The sequence below is a fragment of the Meriones unguiculatus genome, chromosome 11 (assembly GCF_030254825.1).
Source record: "Meriones unguiculatus strain TT.TT164.6M chromosome 11, Bangor_MerUng_6.1, whole genome shotgun sequence".
Lineage (NCBI taxonomy): Eukaryota > Metazoa > Chordata > Mammalia > Rodentia > Muridae > Meriones > Meriones unguiculatus.
Genome location: NC_083359.1, coordinates 57,142,464 through 57,156,975, shown reverse-complemented (window position 1 = coordinate 57,156,975; position 14,512 = coordinate 57,142,464). Strand labels below are relative to the sequence as shown.

The following is a 14,512-nucleotide window of genomic DNA, read 5'->3' as shown; positions in this document are numbered from 1 at the left end:
AAAATAAAATAAAATAAAATAAAATCAGGTGGTTAAACTGGCTCATTTATAACCAAGTTAAAAAATAAACTTTAAAAATAATGTATGCATTTAAGAATGTGTGAGGGTGAATAAGGATGCGTTTTGTATGTGTGTACCTATGGGTGTGGATGAGAGAGAGTGTGTGTATGTGTGTATGGTTTACCTATTGCCCTGCATGTCTAGTCTGGGTGTGAGTGTGGGATGAGGGTACAAACATGTATGTCTTACTCTGGAGGACATAAATATCAGAAACATATTATCGTCATTCTGGAAGCTGAGACATGGAGATCAAGGTATTAGCAGATTATTGTCTAATACGGGCAGCCTCTCGTCCCTGGTCTTCGGTGTCTTCATCTCGCAGAAGGACAGCATCCTTTAAGCCGCTTTGGGGAGGCACCAATCGTGTTTATAGGGACTCCACCTTGACTTAGTCGCCTCCCGAGGCCCAGCCTTTGAATGCCATTCCTTGGATATTAGTTTAGCCATGTGAATTTTGAGGAGACAAAACCATTCAGACCATGGAAGTACCCGTATGTGTGTACGGTGCTTGTCCAAAGGGTGAGCAGCACTGGTTACCTCTGCTGCGGCACCAAAGGACACAGCTGTCTGTTCTCTGTGATGACTCAGCCATGCAGGAACCAGACTGAGGTTCTAGCCAGAGGAAAAGCCCGAGTTGAGGCTAGGTTATGGGAAAGAAATACTGATCAGGATTACAAAGGCAGAAGAGACCCTGTGGCAGAGGGAGTAAGGCGGCTTGCAGAGAAGCTCACATTGCCCGAGAATTCCCTGTGTCATTCTACCCCCACTCCTGTTCCAGAAGCTGCCCCTAGACTGCCTTCCTATAGTGACGGCCTCAATTCCCGAAACAGTGCGCCCTCTTTTAACATGTCATGGCTTTATTTAAACTAATGTACTTCTATTTTCTGTATATGGATGTTTTGCATGTATGTATGTTTGTGTAGCCTGTGCATACCTGATATCCTCAGAGGCCAGAAGAGGGCTTCAGATCCCATGAAACCACAGTTATAGACATCTGTGAACTAACGAGAGTGCTGGAAATAGTGAATGCTGAGAATCCAACCCAAGTCCTCTGGAAGAGCAGCCAGCGCTTTCAACCACTGAGCCAGCTCTCCAGCCTGCTGTAGTCTTTAAAAAATATTATTTTAAAATTACATATGCGTGTCTGTTTGTGTGTGGGTATGTGCACAAGGCGGTATCAGATCCCCTGGAGCTGGAGTTACAGGCTGTTATGAACTGCCTGGTGTGGATGTTGGAGACAGAACTTGAGTCCTCTGAAAGAGAAGTGTTTTTATTTTCTTTTTAATTTTTAATTACGTGTATGTGTCTGAGGAAGTTGGAAGGGTTTCAGATCCCCTGGAGTTATGGTCACAGGTTGTTGTGAGCTTCCTGCTGTGGGTGCTGGGAATCAAACTCAGGCTCTCTTCAAGAACAGCTACATGCTCTTAACCACTTGACCCATCTTTCCTGCCTGAGCTGTACGCTTAACTGCTGAGTCATCTCACCAGCCCTGAGCCATGGTTTTAAACAAGTGAAAGCTCGGCTTGCTGCCTAGACTCGTGTATCCACTCCACTCCAGCCCTACTAACATCAGTTGACCCAATGATACTCAAGTGAAAATGAGGTTTCAGTTAGAAAGGAAACATTCTGAGCAGTTTATACTGCTTTTGTTGAAATGGCTGACAAGGATGCTAACGGCAGAGAAAGAGAGAGATCAGCGCTGTGCTGAGGACTTGCACTGCCAACAAGGAGCACACACAGTGTAAGAGCGAACTGTTGTGACCTTCCTCTCATAACTCCTCCTTCTATATATCTAGTGCTATAAGGCTGGGGCTCAGGAAGTACCCTGTTCTGTACTGCCTCTAGACCCCAGGCAGGAAACATCAGTGCCCATATTTACATAGCAGTGTGTGGAAGGAGGAAGATGAAGATGGGGCAAAGTCGGGTGGCTCCGGATCTGCATTTAGCTACCGCTGTATACTACGTGGAATGCTCCAGGCCTCCATGCGTGTGCAATTTTCTTCCATCTCTTTTCTATATTTTTCTCTCCTCTCCCCCTTTCCTTTTCTTTCTTTAATTCTCCTGCATCCTTTCTTTTTATTTCAATATAATTTTTCCATCCTCTCTGCACTGTGGTTAAAATGGTCTGACATTGTGGAATGAGCATCTTAACTGCTGTCCCTTTAATAGGCGGCTGCGGGAGGAGCTGTCCTATCAGCACCACGGTCAGACCCCGCCCACCCCTCAGTGACTGCGGGCTGCTGCTCAAGGGCAGATAGGGCAGAGGAGAGCCGGTCCAGAACTTGCAATCTGGAGAGTTCTCCAGCTTCACAAGGGACCTCCTTCCTTCCCAATGCCTGGCCCAGGCCTTGCAGAATGGAGGGAGCTGGCATTTAGGCTCTCACCACTTTCTAAGCTAGAGTAAAATATTTATAGGCCCAAAATACTTCTTGGCTCTGGGATTTGCAGAGCTTTAAGCCAGTTCGCTGGCATTTGTCCTGATAGGGCCTGGGGCCTGAGTGAGCAGGGTCTGAGGAGCTGGGGTGGGCGCTGGAAAGGAAGCCGGTTCCAGCTGCAGGGGGGTAGCTGCAAACATCGGCTCAGGAGCTGGACTGTCTAAGTGTCACCCAGCTCTGCCATCTGTAAGCTGTGTGATCCTAAGTAAGGACCCCTAACCTTCCTGGGTTTTGTAGTCTGTCCCTCTGAATTAGGGATGACAATGACACCAATTGGTAGGACAGTTGTGAGTTATTGCAGGTAGAATGGTTAGAATGGTGTCAGGCATGCAGCCCAAAAAAGCAACTTAAAAGGAGTTTGGTTTAAAAATAAAACATAAGCGGCTGGAGAGATGGCTCACGAGTTAAAAGCACTTCCTGCTCTTGTAAAGGACTCGTGACAGGCGCTCACAACTGTTTGTAACTCCAGCTTCTGTGGATCCTGTCCTCTGCAGGCACTGCACTTACACGCACACACACCCACACACAATTTTTAAAAATAAATAAATCTTTAAATGTGTATTCTGGCACCAGAATGAGTATGTGAGAGCAGGTAGCTGGACTGTAGACAAAAGGGGAGGGAGGGGTGACCGAGCGGCAGGTTTCTGGTGAGTGTGCCATGATGGGGTCCTGGGGACTACTCCACCTGAATCCACACGGCTCTCAATTCACCTGCAAAACATCAGGCAGTGCCATCTGGCATCTCAAGTTAGTTCCTCTCCTCCTTGGAGGGACAAATGTTCTCTCTAACATAATTTCAGCCGCTGCTATGTGCTTATCACCATGCTGAGTGTCTTATTTTATTCCCTCCTTTAATCTTTCTGAAAGTCCATGCCCAGATTTTGCAGATGAGGACTCCAAGCTTAGAACACTTGACTTGTCTAAAGCCACATAGCAAGAAGTAGTGGGCCTTACAGACCACCTTTACACTTCTCGAGGCACGACATCTTTTCAAATTGTTCAGTCCCCTGCTCCTTCCTCTGATGGACAGTTGGGTAAAATCACACCCAGTGTGGGTGGTGTTTGTCCTGCTGCAGATTTCTAACAGGACAACCAAGTGGCTCAGCCTCCATTCCCTTGGACACGGGATGAACACTAGAAAGAGAAGGTTATTTGGGGCCTTAGTTAGCATGCAAGAAACCCTGGGTTTGATCTCTAGCACCACATAAACTAGATGTGGAAATTGTTGCCTGTAATCCCCGCACATGGGAAGTACAGGCAGAACAATCAGACATTCAAGGTCATCCTTGACTACTTGGTGAGTTCCAGCCTAGGATACATGAATTCCCATCTCAAACAGATAAACTAGTGATGATAAAACATGACAGAGTTATTGTCTTTGAGGTCCTAACAACAAAACTATTTGTTGAGTACTACACAAGCATGGTTCTAAGCATTTTACATGTAACTAACTTACTTATTGAAACTGTACTAATAGGTAGGTGCTGGTCTTGGTCTCATTTTGAAGAATGGAAAACTCAAGTTCTAGAACTTGTTAGGGATCACACCATAAGCAAATGGCAGAGCCAGGCTTTGGGTCCAGAAACTCTGGCTCCAAAGTTTACCTTCATCAACATAGCACTGAATCTCTTTGAAGAACAAGGTCTGAATGGTGGAGATGATGGATAGACATGGGGAAATGAGAAACCCTGTATCAAGCCACCATTTCCAAGACTGAACCACCAGCCCCACTGCCACCTCTTCCCTGAAGCCTCACTAATACCACATCCTCATCAGACAATGCTGCTTCTATGGCACTTCGTTTGCCTCTTTTAGTACAGGCTGCTTGGTGTTTCTCAGTCCTTGAGCAGAACCTGGGTCTCTGCCATCTTGATTGCTTTGCCATGGCACCTGGCAAAGCACGTGGCAGATGGAAAGTACCCAGCTAGAGTGTGTGGATTTTGAGAAAAGAGATCATGCCAAAAATCCTTTGGAAAGTGGGATGCTTTCTGTAACAGGGAGTACCAACTCCCTAATGTAACTCATTGAGGATGAGGATCCCTAGAATGAGGGAACTAAAGAACTCCTGGGACCATCTTCTTCTTCACTGAGGTTAAATGAGTTGTCATGTTATAGTGCTTAGTAATATGGAAGGTTCTCTCTTCCTCTCTCTCTCTCTTTCTTTCTCTCTCTCTCTCTTTTTCTGTTATGAAGTGTCCCCTTTCTTCCCCTTACAGTGCCATACCTAGCCTTCTTCTGCCCTTGACTCTCTTAAAATGCACTCTGAAGGTGCCATGAAGAATGATGGTACCAGTAAATGAGAAGAGAGGAGAGCAGGACCAGAATGAGCCCCAGAGCAAGCACGAAGTCTCCCAAATCATTTGGCCCACTAAGAATGCAATAGGTGCACCTGACTGTGGCCCAGGAGAAAGCACCTGAGCAGAGACTACTTATGACACCAGGAGGCACCATTGCCCATGTCTCAACACAGAGCCCCTGACCCATGTGTCTTTCCTCACCCCTGCCCTTCCCACAATCTTTCTCCTAAGCTGTGTTAGTCAGAGTTCTCTAAAGGAACAGAACTGATAGAATAAAATATGTAGATATATATTCATTCATTTATGTTGATTCACTAATATACTCATCTTTATTCAATAAATCCCATAAATACATATGGGATTTATTAGAGTGGTTTACAGGCTCTGGCCAAGATACTCCAACAATGGCTATCACCTGCCAGAAAGACCAAGAATTCTACAGTTTTTCAGTCCATGAGACTGGATGTCTTCTCAGACCCAGTCTGATGTTAGAGTCCTAGAGGACCCTGAGAAAGCTGCTGGGCTTCAAAGAATCCCAAAGAAGTAGATTCTAACATTAGCAAGAAAGCCTCAGCAACAGGACAGATGAACTTGCTGGCAAGAGTGAAGGCAAGCAGGCGAAAAGCTAAAGCTTCCTTCTTCCATGTCCTTTTGAGTGTCCAGACTTAAAGTGGATCATCCCATCTTAAATGATCCAATCAATAAAATCCCTGACAGTGAGATCCAGCTGCTTGGATTTAAGTCAATTCCAGATGTAGCCAACTCGATGATCAAGATTAGTCATCACGTAAGCTTCTACCCTAGCCCACATGATTCACCTATCACCAGCTGGGCATGTTAGATTCCTGTATGGCCAGACTGGATTACATCATCTCATGCTCCTGTCCCACTCCTACCCCAACCACACATGGCAAACAGAATGAAGGGGCTGGGGAAAGTGTAAGCTATGAGGAGTGTTGGGGGAAGGAAAGAAGGGAAGAGCTTCCCACCTCCTGCTGCCCATGACTGACTTTCTTCTGCTCTGGTTTCCAACCCATGGACTAAATCTGCCTCGGCTGCTCCATCTCTGAGAACAGCCATCACAGCAAGGAGAGAGTCCATCATGCAACAAGGAGTGTTGAGGTGGAGACTGGGCACTGTGGGTGGTGAGTGTGGCCTGTGGATCCATGCAGCACCCCTCTCCAGCATGCCTTGGCACAGCTCACTTACCCACAGCATTGTCTTCCTGTCCAGTGAAAGGGGGATAGTAAACTTACCTTCTCTGGTTGTTGTAAGGATTAGAAATAATGTCTCTTTAAGAGAACTGTTCCCAAGTACACAGGGAGCAGCTTGGTTAGGGCAGATGTGTGTACTGGGCATTCTTTGAGCTCCCCTTACAGACACTGGGCACCGGGGGATGCTCACTTAAAGGCAAAACTAGGGAAGAGCCTCAGTGACCCCTCTGACATTGCTGTCTGGGGAGTGACCCTCCCTTACTCTAAGGCTTGTGTGACAATGACATGACTGTCACCTTCCAGTCTCCTAGAAGACTGCCTTCTGAGGAGGAGGGTCAAGCAAGGTTTCAACTGCAGTAGAGAGGTAGTGTGGGGCCCCAGTGACCTACCGAGGCACTGTTTTAAAAGTTCTCTCCCATCATGCTATTTAAAAAATAATGTTGTAGTGAAAGCAGCACTGGTGTGGGTGTGCTCCAATAGCAAGAGAGCTAGAAAGCGGCGGTGGCCTTCAGGCGGTAAGAGCTGGAAATATGGCCAGCCCAAGCCAGAGGATGTGGGGACATCTGAGGCAAGGAAGCCCAGACTGGGCCCTGCAGAGCTAGAAGCTGGAGGTCCCTGGCAGATAAGGGAGGTGAGTTGGGCTCCTAGGGGTCTTTGAGTCAGGGAGCAACACCCTGGAGACACTTGCTCAATAGGGCTGAACCAAGATGTAAATTCTAGAGTCTCTTAAAGATGTAATTTCCAGGAGGGATGGTCTGAGGGGCCTAACTGGATTTGGTCCCCACATCGGATTTGGCTTAGGATTAAGGATGGGAATAGAAATAAGCCATGTAGCAGCTTACTAAGAGGGCTAGAATATAGAATGCCAAAGTCTTGAGCTTGGGTGCAGTGGATCAGTACAGTAGTTAAACCTTTTCTTTGAGTGGACTGCTGGTTAGTTCAACTGCTCAGAGCCTAGCCCAGCTCAGTGTTCTAGGCCAAGATCAGCAGCTTGAATACACAGACCTAGCGCTCCACACCAGCACTGTCGCACATTGCTGACCACAAAAGGGTGCTGGATAGAAGGTGAACAGGCTAAATCCACTCTCAACACCACTGAGGCCACAGCCTAAAGACAGGTACTTTCTCCCTGTTGAAGGACTCACAGTCTGTACCTCAGTGTTTGTCAAGCTTATCCTACCTTCATTTTCCAGGCTAAGCACCAGGCTAAGCACGAACACATTAAATACTTTGTTCTGGCAGGCGCAGGCACTACTTGCTTGAGTTCCTCTTCGGTATCTTTGGGAGAGAACTTCTTGGTCCTTTCATGTTGGGACTGAAGACAGAGCAGGCAGGCTAAAGGTGACTCACTCCCTCAGCGCCTTGCTATAGGTGGGCTGGCAGTGCACATCAAGGGAAGTAGGAGCCAGGTGAGCCTTGGATGTAGTCCTGCAGGTAATGACACTGGAGGGGCAAAAGAGAATTTGTCATGGTTCCCGAATGCTAGCCACCTCTAATGGAGCACACGGAAGGTACGATAACTCATCTGATAATGGTATCATGCCACCAAATTATGAATTAGAGAAGAGGAAAGAGGGCATGGTTTCTATTTCTTGCCATCTTCCGGAAAACTGAGCCTGTAGGTCTTGACTGACAGCCTCTGAGCTGCTTCTACAAATCTCTTCCCTGCTGAACACTCTACTTTGACTCTTCACAGACTAGCCCACAACAAGTTCCAGGCCACGGCTCAAAGGTCAGGGAGAGGCTGTCAACAGCATTAGCAGCCCCATTCTGCTGGCTGCTGCTTCTCTCAGGATGAAGATGGCTGTCTGCGTGGCCTCAAGTAGACTGGCCAAACGTTAGGAGTTTTGCTCACTGTCCACAATGCCCCTTATCTTCATTGTCACACAGTAACAACAGCCTTTCCTGAAAAAGGCAACGTGCATATTTTCATCATTTATGAATCTTTGCCCACATCTTTAATCATTTTTCTAGGACAATTTTCTAAATGTGCTTGTTCCCACAATGGGGTAAAAGGCCTGGTGCTTTTACCAACAGTCCATATTATAGTTTTCAATAAGATAGTAAACTTGATGCCAGCAAGTAAGAGCCTATTTAATTTTTTTTTTTAATTTTTGAATGGGAGCCCAGCATGGTAGCCCATATCTTTAATCCCAAGCACTTGGGAATCAGGCACACCGATCTCTGAATTCTTCCAGTCCACTCTACATACCAGGTTCCAGGCCAGGTGGGGAAAAAAAAAAAAAAGCAAATGGAACCTTTTGTCTGTGTTTTGGATGATTGCATGATATTTTTGTGATTTTTTTTTTTGTTTATTGTTTGCCCTTTGGAGTATTTGCTTTCTAATATTGACATGGTGGAGGTCCTGTCTTCCAAGGCAATAAGTCTTTGTTTTTCATACTTGTGGCAGGTATCTCTATAGTTTTTTGAATGTCTGAAAAGGGTTGCTCTTTTAAAAATCCATACAGAGACTTTAACTTTTTATGTACTCAAAATCTATTGGCATTTCCTTTGTTATTTCTGCCTTTGATGTGGTACTTAGGAAGCTCTGCCCCATAACTAAATCATGGATCTGTTCATGTCTGCGTTCTGTAAATCCCTGTATTTTGATTTTCTAAGAGTTAACTCTAATTGATCTGAATTTTATTACGTGTGTTTTTGTAAACTGCTACAAATTTTCTTGGAACTGAGAGTAATTGCTTCACTCACTAACATGACAGAACTGGAGACCTAGGAGAGGGGAGGGAGAAAGGAGGGGAGGAAGGGAAAGAGGGAGAGAGAGATCAGGAAGAGAGGTGAGATAATTAATGGATCAAGGAGGAAGAGTAGGGTAGAGTGCTGTTGACAAAAGGTATTGGGGTGGCTGCTTTGACCTACAGGTGAACACTGAGTCTCTGGGGCTAGAAGAGGAGGGCAGGAATTGGCAGAGAACAGTTTTACCAAGGCAAGTGGTAGATGGGGAGGGAGCAAGACTCTGGGCCAGGTGCTCAAACCCCCCATGGTTGTTGGGGTAGGGAAAGCAAGAAGGAGCAAGGAGGACTAGAAGAGAGGTCATCAACAAGGAGGGAAAGAGGGTGGGAGGAGCCTGGGTCTCCTGGAGACAGGTTCACTGGTTACGTTTCTGGGTCGGGAGAACTGTGGTCTAAGTGTCATCGGGTGCAATAGCATGCAGAAGAACCCTTCATTTCCCTCGGGGAGGTGTCTTGAGTACTTGGGGTACCATGGAAAGTCTGAGTGGGTAGCAACTGTGAGGTGAGTCTGCATCAGAGTCAAGGAAAGTAAAAGCTCACGTGTAGATCATGCTCCCAGAGCCCTTTCACACACCAAGCCTGCGTGTTTGCCTAGAGCCAGGCAGAAAGCCCATGGATGTCTGTCAATGCCAGCATCATTCTTATACACTAGGGACAGGGACGTGGGACTTTACCTGACATTCTTCTTTTGTCCCCTCCCTGCAGGATCCTAGTACTGCGCTACCCTTGTCGCTGACCATGAATGGGATGGCCAACGTGAATTCTGCCAGCCGCCCACACTATGCCTCCTCCATCCCTGTGCCTCGAGCTTCCTCACAGACCAGGATTCATACCCCAGGAGCTTCTCCTCAGCTGCGGCCTCGCCAGGCTGACTTGGCCCTGAGTCCCCAGCGAGCTGCCTCCCCAAGACGGGGCAAGGCTGTGGTCTCTTCTAGAAACTCATCCCCCAAGGCCTACAGAGGAAGAGGAGCCCCCAGAGCTCCTGGGCAAGCCAGGGAGCTGGCCGGGAGCGTAGAAAGCCTCCCCAGCTCCCCCTGGAGCAGCCCCAGGATAACCCCCAAAACAGCCCTCTCCAGTCAGGTGGGACCCAGAAGAGCTGGGGAGACACAAAGCACACAGAGGAAGAAGATCCAGGAAGGAATTCCAGTTCGCCAGACCAGGGGAAGGAGCCCACCCCAGGCAAGCTGCCGTGGAGAAACTCAAATTCCAGGGCCTCCTGAAGGCCGAATGCCTCCTAGCTGCCAGGGAAAAGATCAAAGAGACATAAGCTACAAAAGCTCTAGGTCTTCGGAGCCTGATGAAGGGGCAGCTTCAGGGACTTCCTCTCCAGTCTGCAGCCCTGTGCAGAGCATGCGCCCATCGCCTACTCCTGGGGCCATTAACTTTTCCTCAGCCCATCAGCAGAGCCAGCCAATCACAGCCACGGTGGCCCCCTTTCAGTACAGGTGAGCTGCTGAGCAGGCAGGGAGACAAAGGGAGACTGGTGCTGAGAGCAACAGAAAATCTCACGAGAACAGGGGCTTTGGTGACGAATAGCTGATGGAAACTACAGGGCCAGAAGTTAGGAAGCAGGATATTGAGAAACTTGGGAGGGTGGTGAGCTGCGGCAGGACAATAATCTAAGTTCTCTGGTTTTTCTCACCTCTGGGGCCTTGACAATAAACAGGGACTCATAAGAGTATCCCTAAAGCGGCCATTTCACGCTCTCCTGGAAATGATGAAACTTTACTAGGGCATGAAAGATGCTTAAGCAGCCCAGATCCAGAGGCAGGTACGTCAGCAGGTGCTTTAGACTTGCCAAGTGGGTGTAGGCTGTTTGCCACGCTAGATGTTGGACAGACGGCGTTGTCTTGAGCGCTGAGTCTTCAGTTGCTTGAGCCAAAAGACTTAACTGCTGCTCTCGTAGCATTCTTGTGTCTGCCTGTCCATCTCCCGTTCTCTCCCTTGCCTGTTTGCACCACTCGTCCCACTGCCACGTGCCTGTTTATGTGCGTGGCGTATTGGCAGTCAGTAACACTTCTTAAATCATTAGGTAGGTACTGTTGTCATTGGATTCGCAGCAGTGTGGTCAACGTGCCAACAACCCCAGCTTTCAGACAAGTTAAGTGCATGGAGTAACATTTAGTCAACTAGGCTTTTTAAAAGAAAAAACAAAACAAAACAAAAACACCACGAACACGACCACATTAAGCAAACTAAACTTTAATTACTAATCATTTTGTAAGTTAGCAATGCCCTAATGCAAATTAAATCCCTTCCTGACTACACTCACTTTCTGTGTTTCCCCCTACCCCCATGCTAATGTAAAAAGTAGCTGTCAATTTGCATTTGGGGTCTATAAAAGCTTGTGCATCAGCCCCTGAGTCCTGGGGACCTCACAGCAGATGAAGGTCGGGGCCTCAGGATTAGCACCCTTCACTTGAGGTCAACTCACTTGTGCCTAAAGCTCTAGACAACAATGTGCAACCTTACATCACAGTGATAGCTATTGGGATCCGGGACATGGAAATAAATATCCACTCTATTCTGCGTGTGGTCAGGGCTCATTTACAGAGGTCCATTCAGTTGTGAACATCACATTTTACAAGGACATCCACACGCCAAAACACACTTAGAAAAAGACTGACAGGTTAGCAAGGAGTGTCTCACAAAGGTGTTAAGAATGACTGGGAGGAAGTGAAGACATTAGTTTGCTTTGGAACGAGAAGGTGCAGGATGGCATGTGAACTGTTCTCAAATATGGGAAAGGCTGTCACGTTGTAAGATGAATTAGTTTGCTTGGGGCAGCTCCAAAGAGCTGACTCAGTGTCATAGTGGCTAGAAGTTAGCTCAAGATAGATTTGAGGCTGGATTGGAAGAACGTTCCAACAGCAAGAAAGGAATACAAATTGACTGTAAGGCAGGAAGTCATATCACTGCAAGATCCCAGCTGATTCCACCGCCCAGGAGAGTTTTCAGCCAGGCAAGCCCTACTGCCTGACTGTACGTACCGACTTAATGTACAAGTGTCCCTTTTTCTAAGGGGCAGGTCACATCTGTCCCTTTTCTTTCTTTACTGAGATTCTGAAGTTAAAGCTGAGTCCAGAAGCATAGACACAGGGAAGGTGTCCCTTTTTGTTTCTTCTTTGCTGGGCATCAAAGCCACAGCTACCTGCATGCCAGGCAAGGAAGGACTCTGATACTGAGCTGTACTCCAGCCCCAGCCTTTGCCCTAACAGCTGAGCAACTCTCTGGTGACCATGACGTTCTTTTCCTACCTGATTCCCTTCATTTCGAATTCATACTTTGGGAAAAGTGTCTAGTATTAAATAGCCTCAGATTTTATATTATCTATCCTACAAGTCCCATGGTATATTTACAGTCTGGCATTTTTAAAAGAGGTCAGAATATTTCCCTCTGAACATTTTAACACAACTTAAACAGAGCCATGTTTCCACCACTCAACAAACATTGACTGAATGTTTGCATTTTAAACAGAAATGGAATTGTCACACTTCTCCAGGAAGAGTTGTCCTTACCATCCATCCCTAGCCCGTGCACTTTTCAGGACCTCCGTTGTGACTGGAGGATGGGTCACAGCACGAGTAAGATTTAGATGGAGGATACCCCGGCATGCTGTAGGCAGATGGGCTTGGATCCCCGCACACCCTGCACGGCCGAGAGCTGCTGCCATGGACAGCTCTGCCAAGAGCTTGGCTAGGCCACCCATCTAAGCTCTGTAGCCAAGGAGGTGCCATCTGTTCCCTAGAATCCATAGACATCCTGTTTTCGTGGAAATCTATCCTCCACCAGCAACACCTTGGGCTTCTACAAAACCTCAGGTGGATGCAGAATGGGTCTCCTCCCCTTCCTCCTCCTCTTCCTCCTCTCCAGCCTGGTCCAGGAAACAAACCTATTACCCTATTATCGTTCACTTCACCCCAGCTTCCCAGACATATTTTTTTCAAAATCCTGGGTGTGGTCATCCCAGTGACACCCATATGCCTGTCACCTCCCACCTCTCACCTCCTCTTGATGCCCCTCCTCCTTGGACTCCAGAAGGCAGAATGTCCCTCTGGCCATCTTCCAGTTTCTGTCCTCATGCATCCAATTCCATCATAGCTTCCTTCTTCCTTCCTGTATGTTTCTGTAAGAGGGCCGTGGCACCTACATCATAATTGTGTGTCTCTCCCTGACAGTGCATGCCTTCAGTCCTCAAGCACATCTTGGGTTAGACTCTAGTTAAGAGTCGGTTAAAGGTGTCAGGAATGTAGGGTCATTGAGGTCACAGTGTCATTTTCCTCCTCTCTGGTTCTGCCTCTCCCTGACTTCTGGCTTATGTTGTCCTGTCCTTTCAGGCTGAGAAGTAAGACAAGCCCTGGCATACATAGGGAAGTAAAGGCAGGTATAGACACAAGTTAGAGACAACTAAGATCAGAGAGAGAGGCAGAGATCACCTTCTTTCAAGCTCCTGGGTTTCAGATTCCTGGTACATACAGGTGATTCATTCTCACGTGCTCTTGTAACACAATGAAGGCAGTAGACTTGTGACCGTAAACCACTGTTGTTTCAAAGCTGGATAGCACCTATATGCTCCAAGACAGATGCTGCTTAGCTCTTTACAATATGCTGATATCCAATGAAACCGTTAATATATTATATAGAATCCCCTTGCCTCAGTAAGATGTTCTACTATTTTTATAACAATATGTTGCATGTCCATGCTATTTTTTTCCAAGAAAACAACAGCCTCATTTCCCCCCTGTCTCTTTAACTGCTGTATAGTTGGGTAAGATGCTGTCCCTACCATACCAAGCACCTCGCAGAGGCCATCATGAGATCACCTGCTATCTCCGGTTACTTGACCCTGCTTTGTACCCAGCACCCATCTTAGGGCTGGCAGACACACGACGCCCCCAACACTTCCCAACACTGCAGCTATCGCCACAGACCCCTCCTGCAAACCCAGACAGTCACACTGTAACTCTAGCCTGGCCCTTCAGAGGTCATCTCTCCCTCCGGATGAAAGCCAGGCCCAGAGAGGGGAAGATGTTCGCTTGGGTTACACAGTGAGCTCATGGCAGAGCTGGATTCAGAGTCCCAGACATAGAGGCATTGGAAAAAGTGAAAACCTAAAAGACAAATAGCAGCAGCACTAGAGACTCCCAGGGTCCCCTGGCCCAGCCTGTCAATCTCCCCTCTTGTCTGTACAGCCCTCCCTTCCCCCTCCTGCCAAGCTGCCAAAGGGTCCATTTAGCTGGCGACATTGGGCGGGGATACGAGGGTAGGCGGGACTGCTCTGAGCCCAGGGTAATTGCATGTAAGGAGAGCTCCCACTGCCTTTGTTCCTGGAGTGGTTGTATGGTTGAGGCTGTGCTCTGAGGTCTGTGCACTTGGTAACCAGTGCCCAGAGACCTCATCCTTCCTTCCTGTTGGCACCATGGGCCTAGCTTGGACTTGTCCTCCCAGGAATGGCTCAGCCTGACCTCTTCTGACCTAGTATGCTTGAGGTGAGCGATTCCACAGAGGCCAAATGGCTCCTGAGTGCCAGGAGTCTGTAGCTTCAACTTCAGAGACAGCCCTTCCCTGCTGGCATGCTCTCTGTTGAGCAAACACGAGCATCTTAAGGGTAAGAATCACAGCAGGGCAGAGGACTCCCAGCCTGGAGCTATGGGTATCTTTCTGCTCTGTGGATGATGTATGCTGCTGGGCAGCAAAGGGCAACAGATGTTGAACATTGCAGTGCTTTGGAGACTCCTTCCTGGTCTAGCTCGGCT

At 47.6% G+C, this 14,512-nt stretch overlaps 1 protein-coding gene across 4 annotated transcripts in view; it reads left to right on the top strand.

The window, feature by feature from the left end:
• Nav1 (neuron navigator 1) overlaps nucleotides 1-14,512 on the top strand; it is a 239,969-nt gene that overhangs the window by 62,987 nt on the left and 162,470 nt on the right. For all 4 annotated transcript variants that reach the window (XM_060364356.1, XM_021636656.2, XM_021636654.2 and 1 more), the window contains exon 2: nucleotides 9,462-10,201. In XM_060364356.1, the coding sequence (XP_060220339.1) occupies nucleotides 9,495-10,201 (707 nt within the window). In that variant the 5' untranslated portion in view covers nucleotides 9,462-9,494. The remainder of the gene's footprint in view (nucleotides 1-9,461; nucleotides 10,202-14,512) is intronic.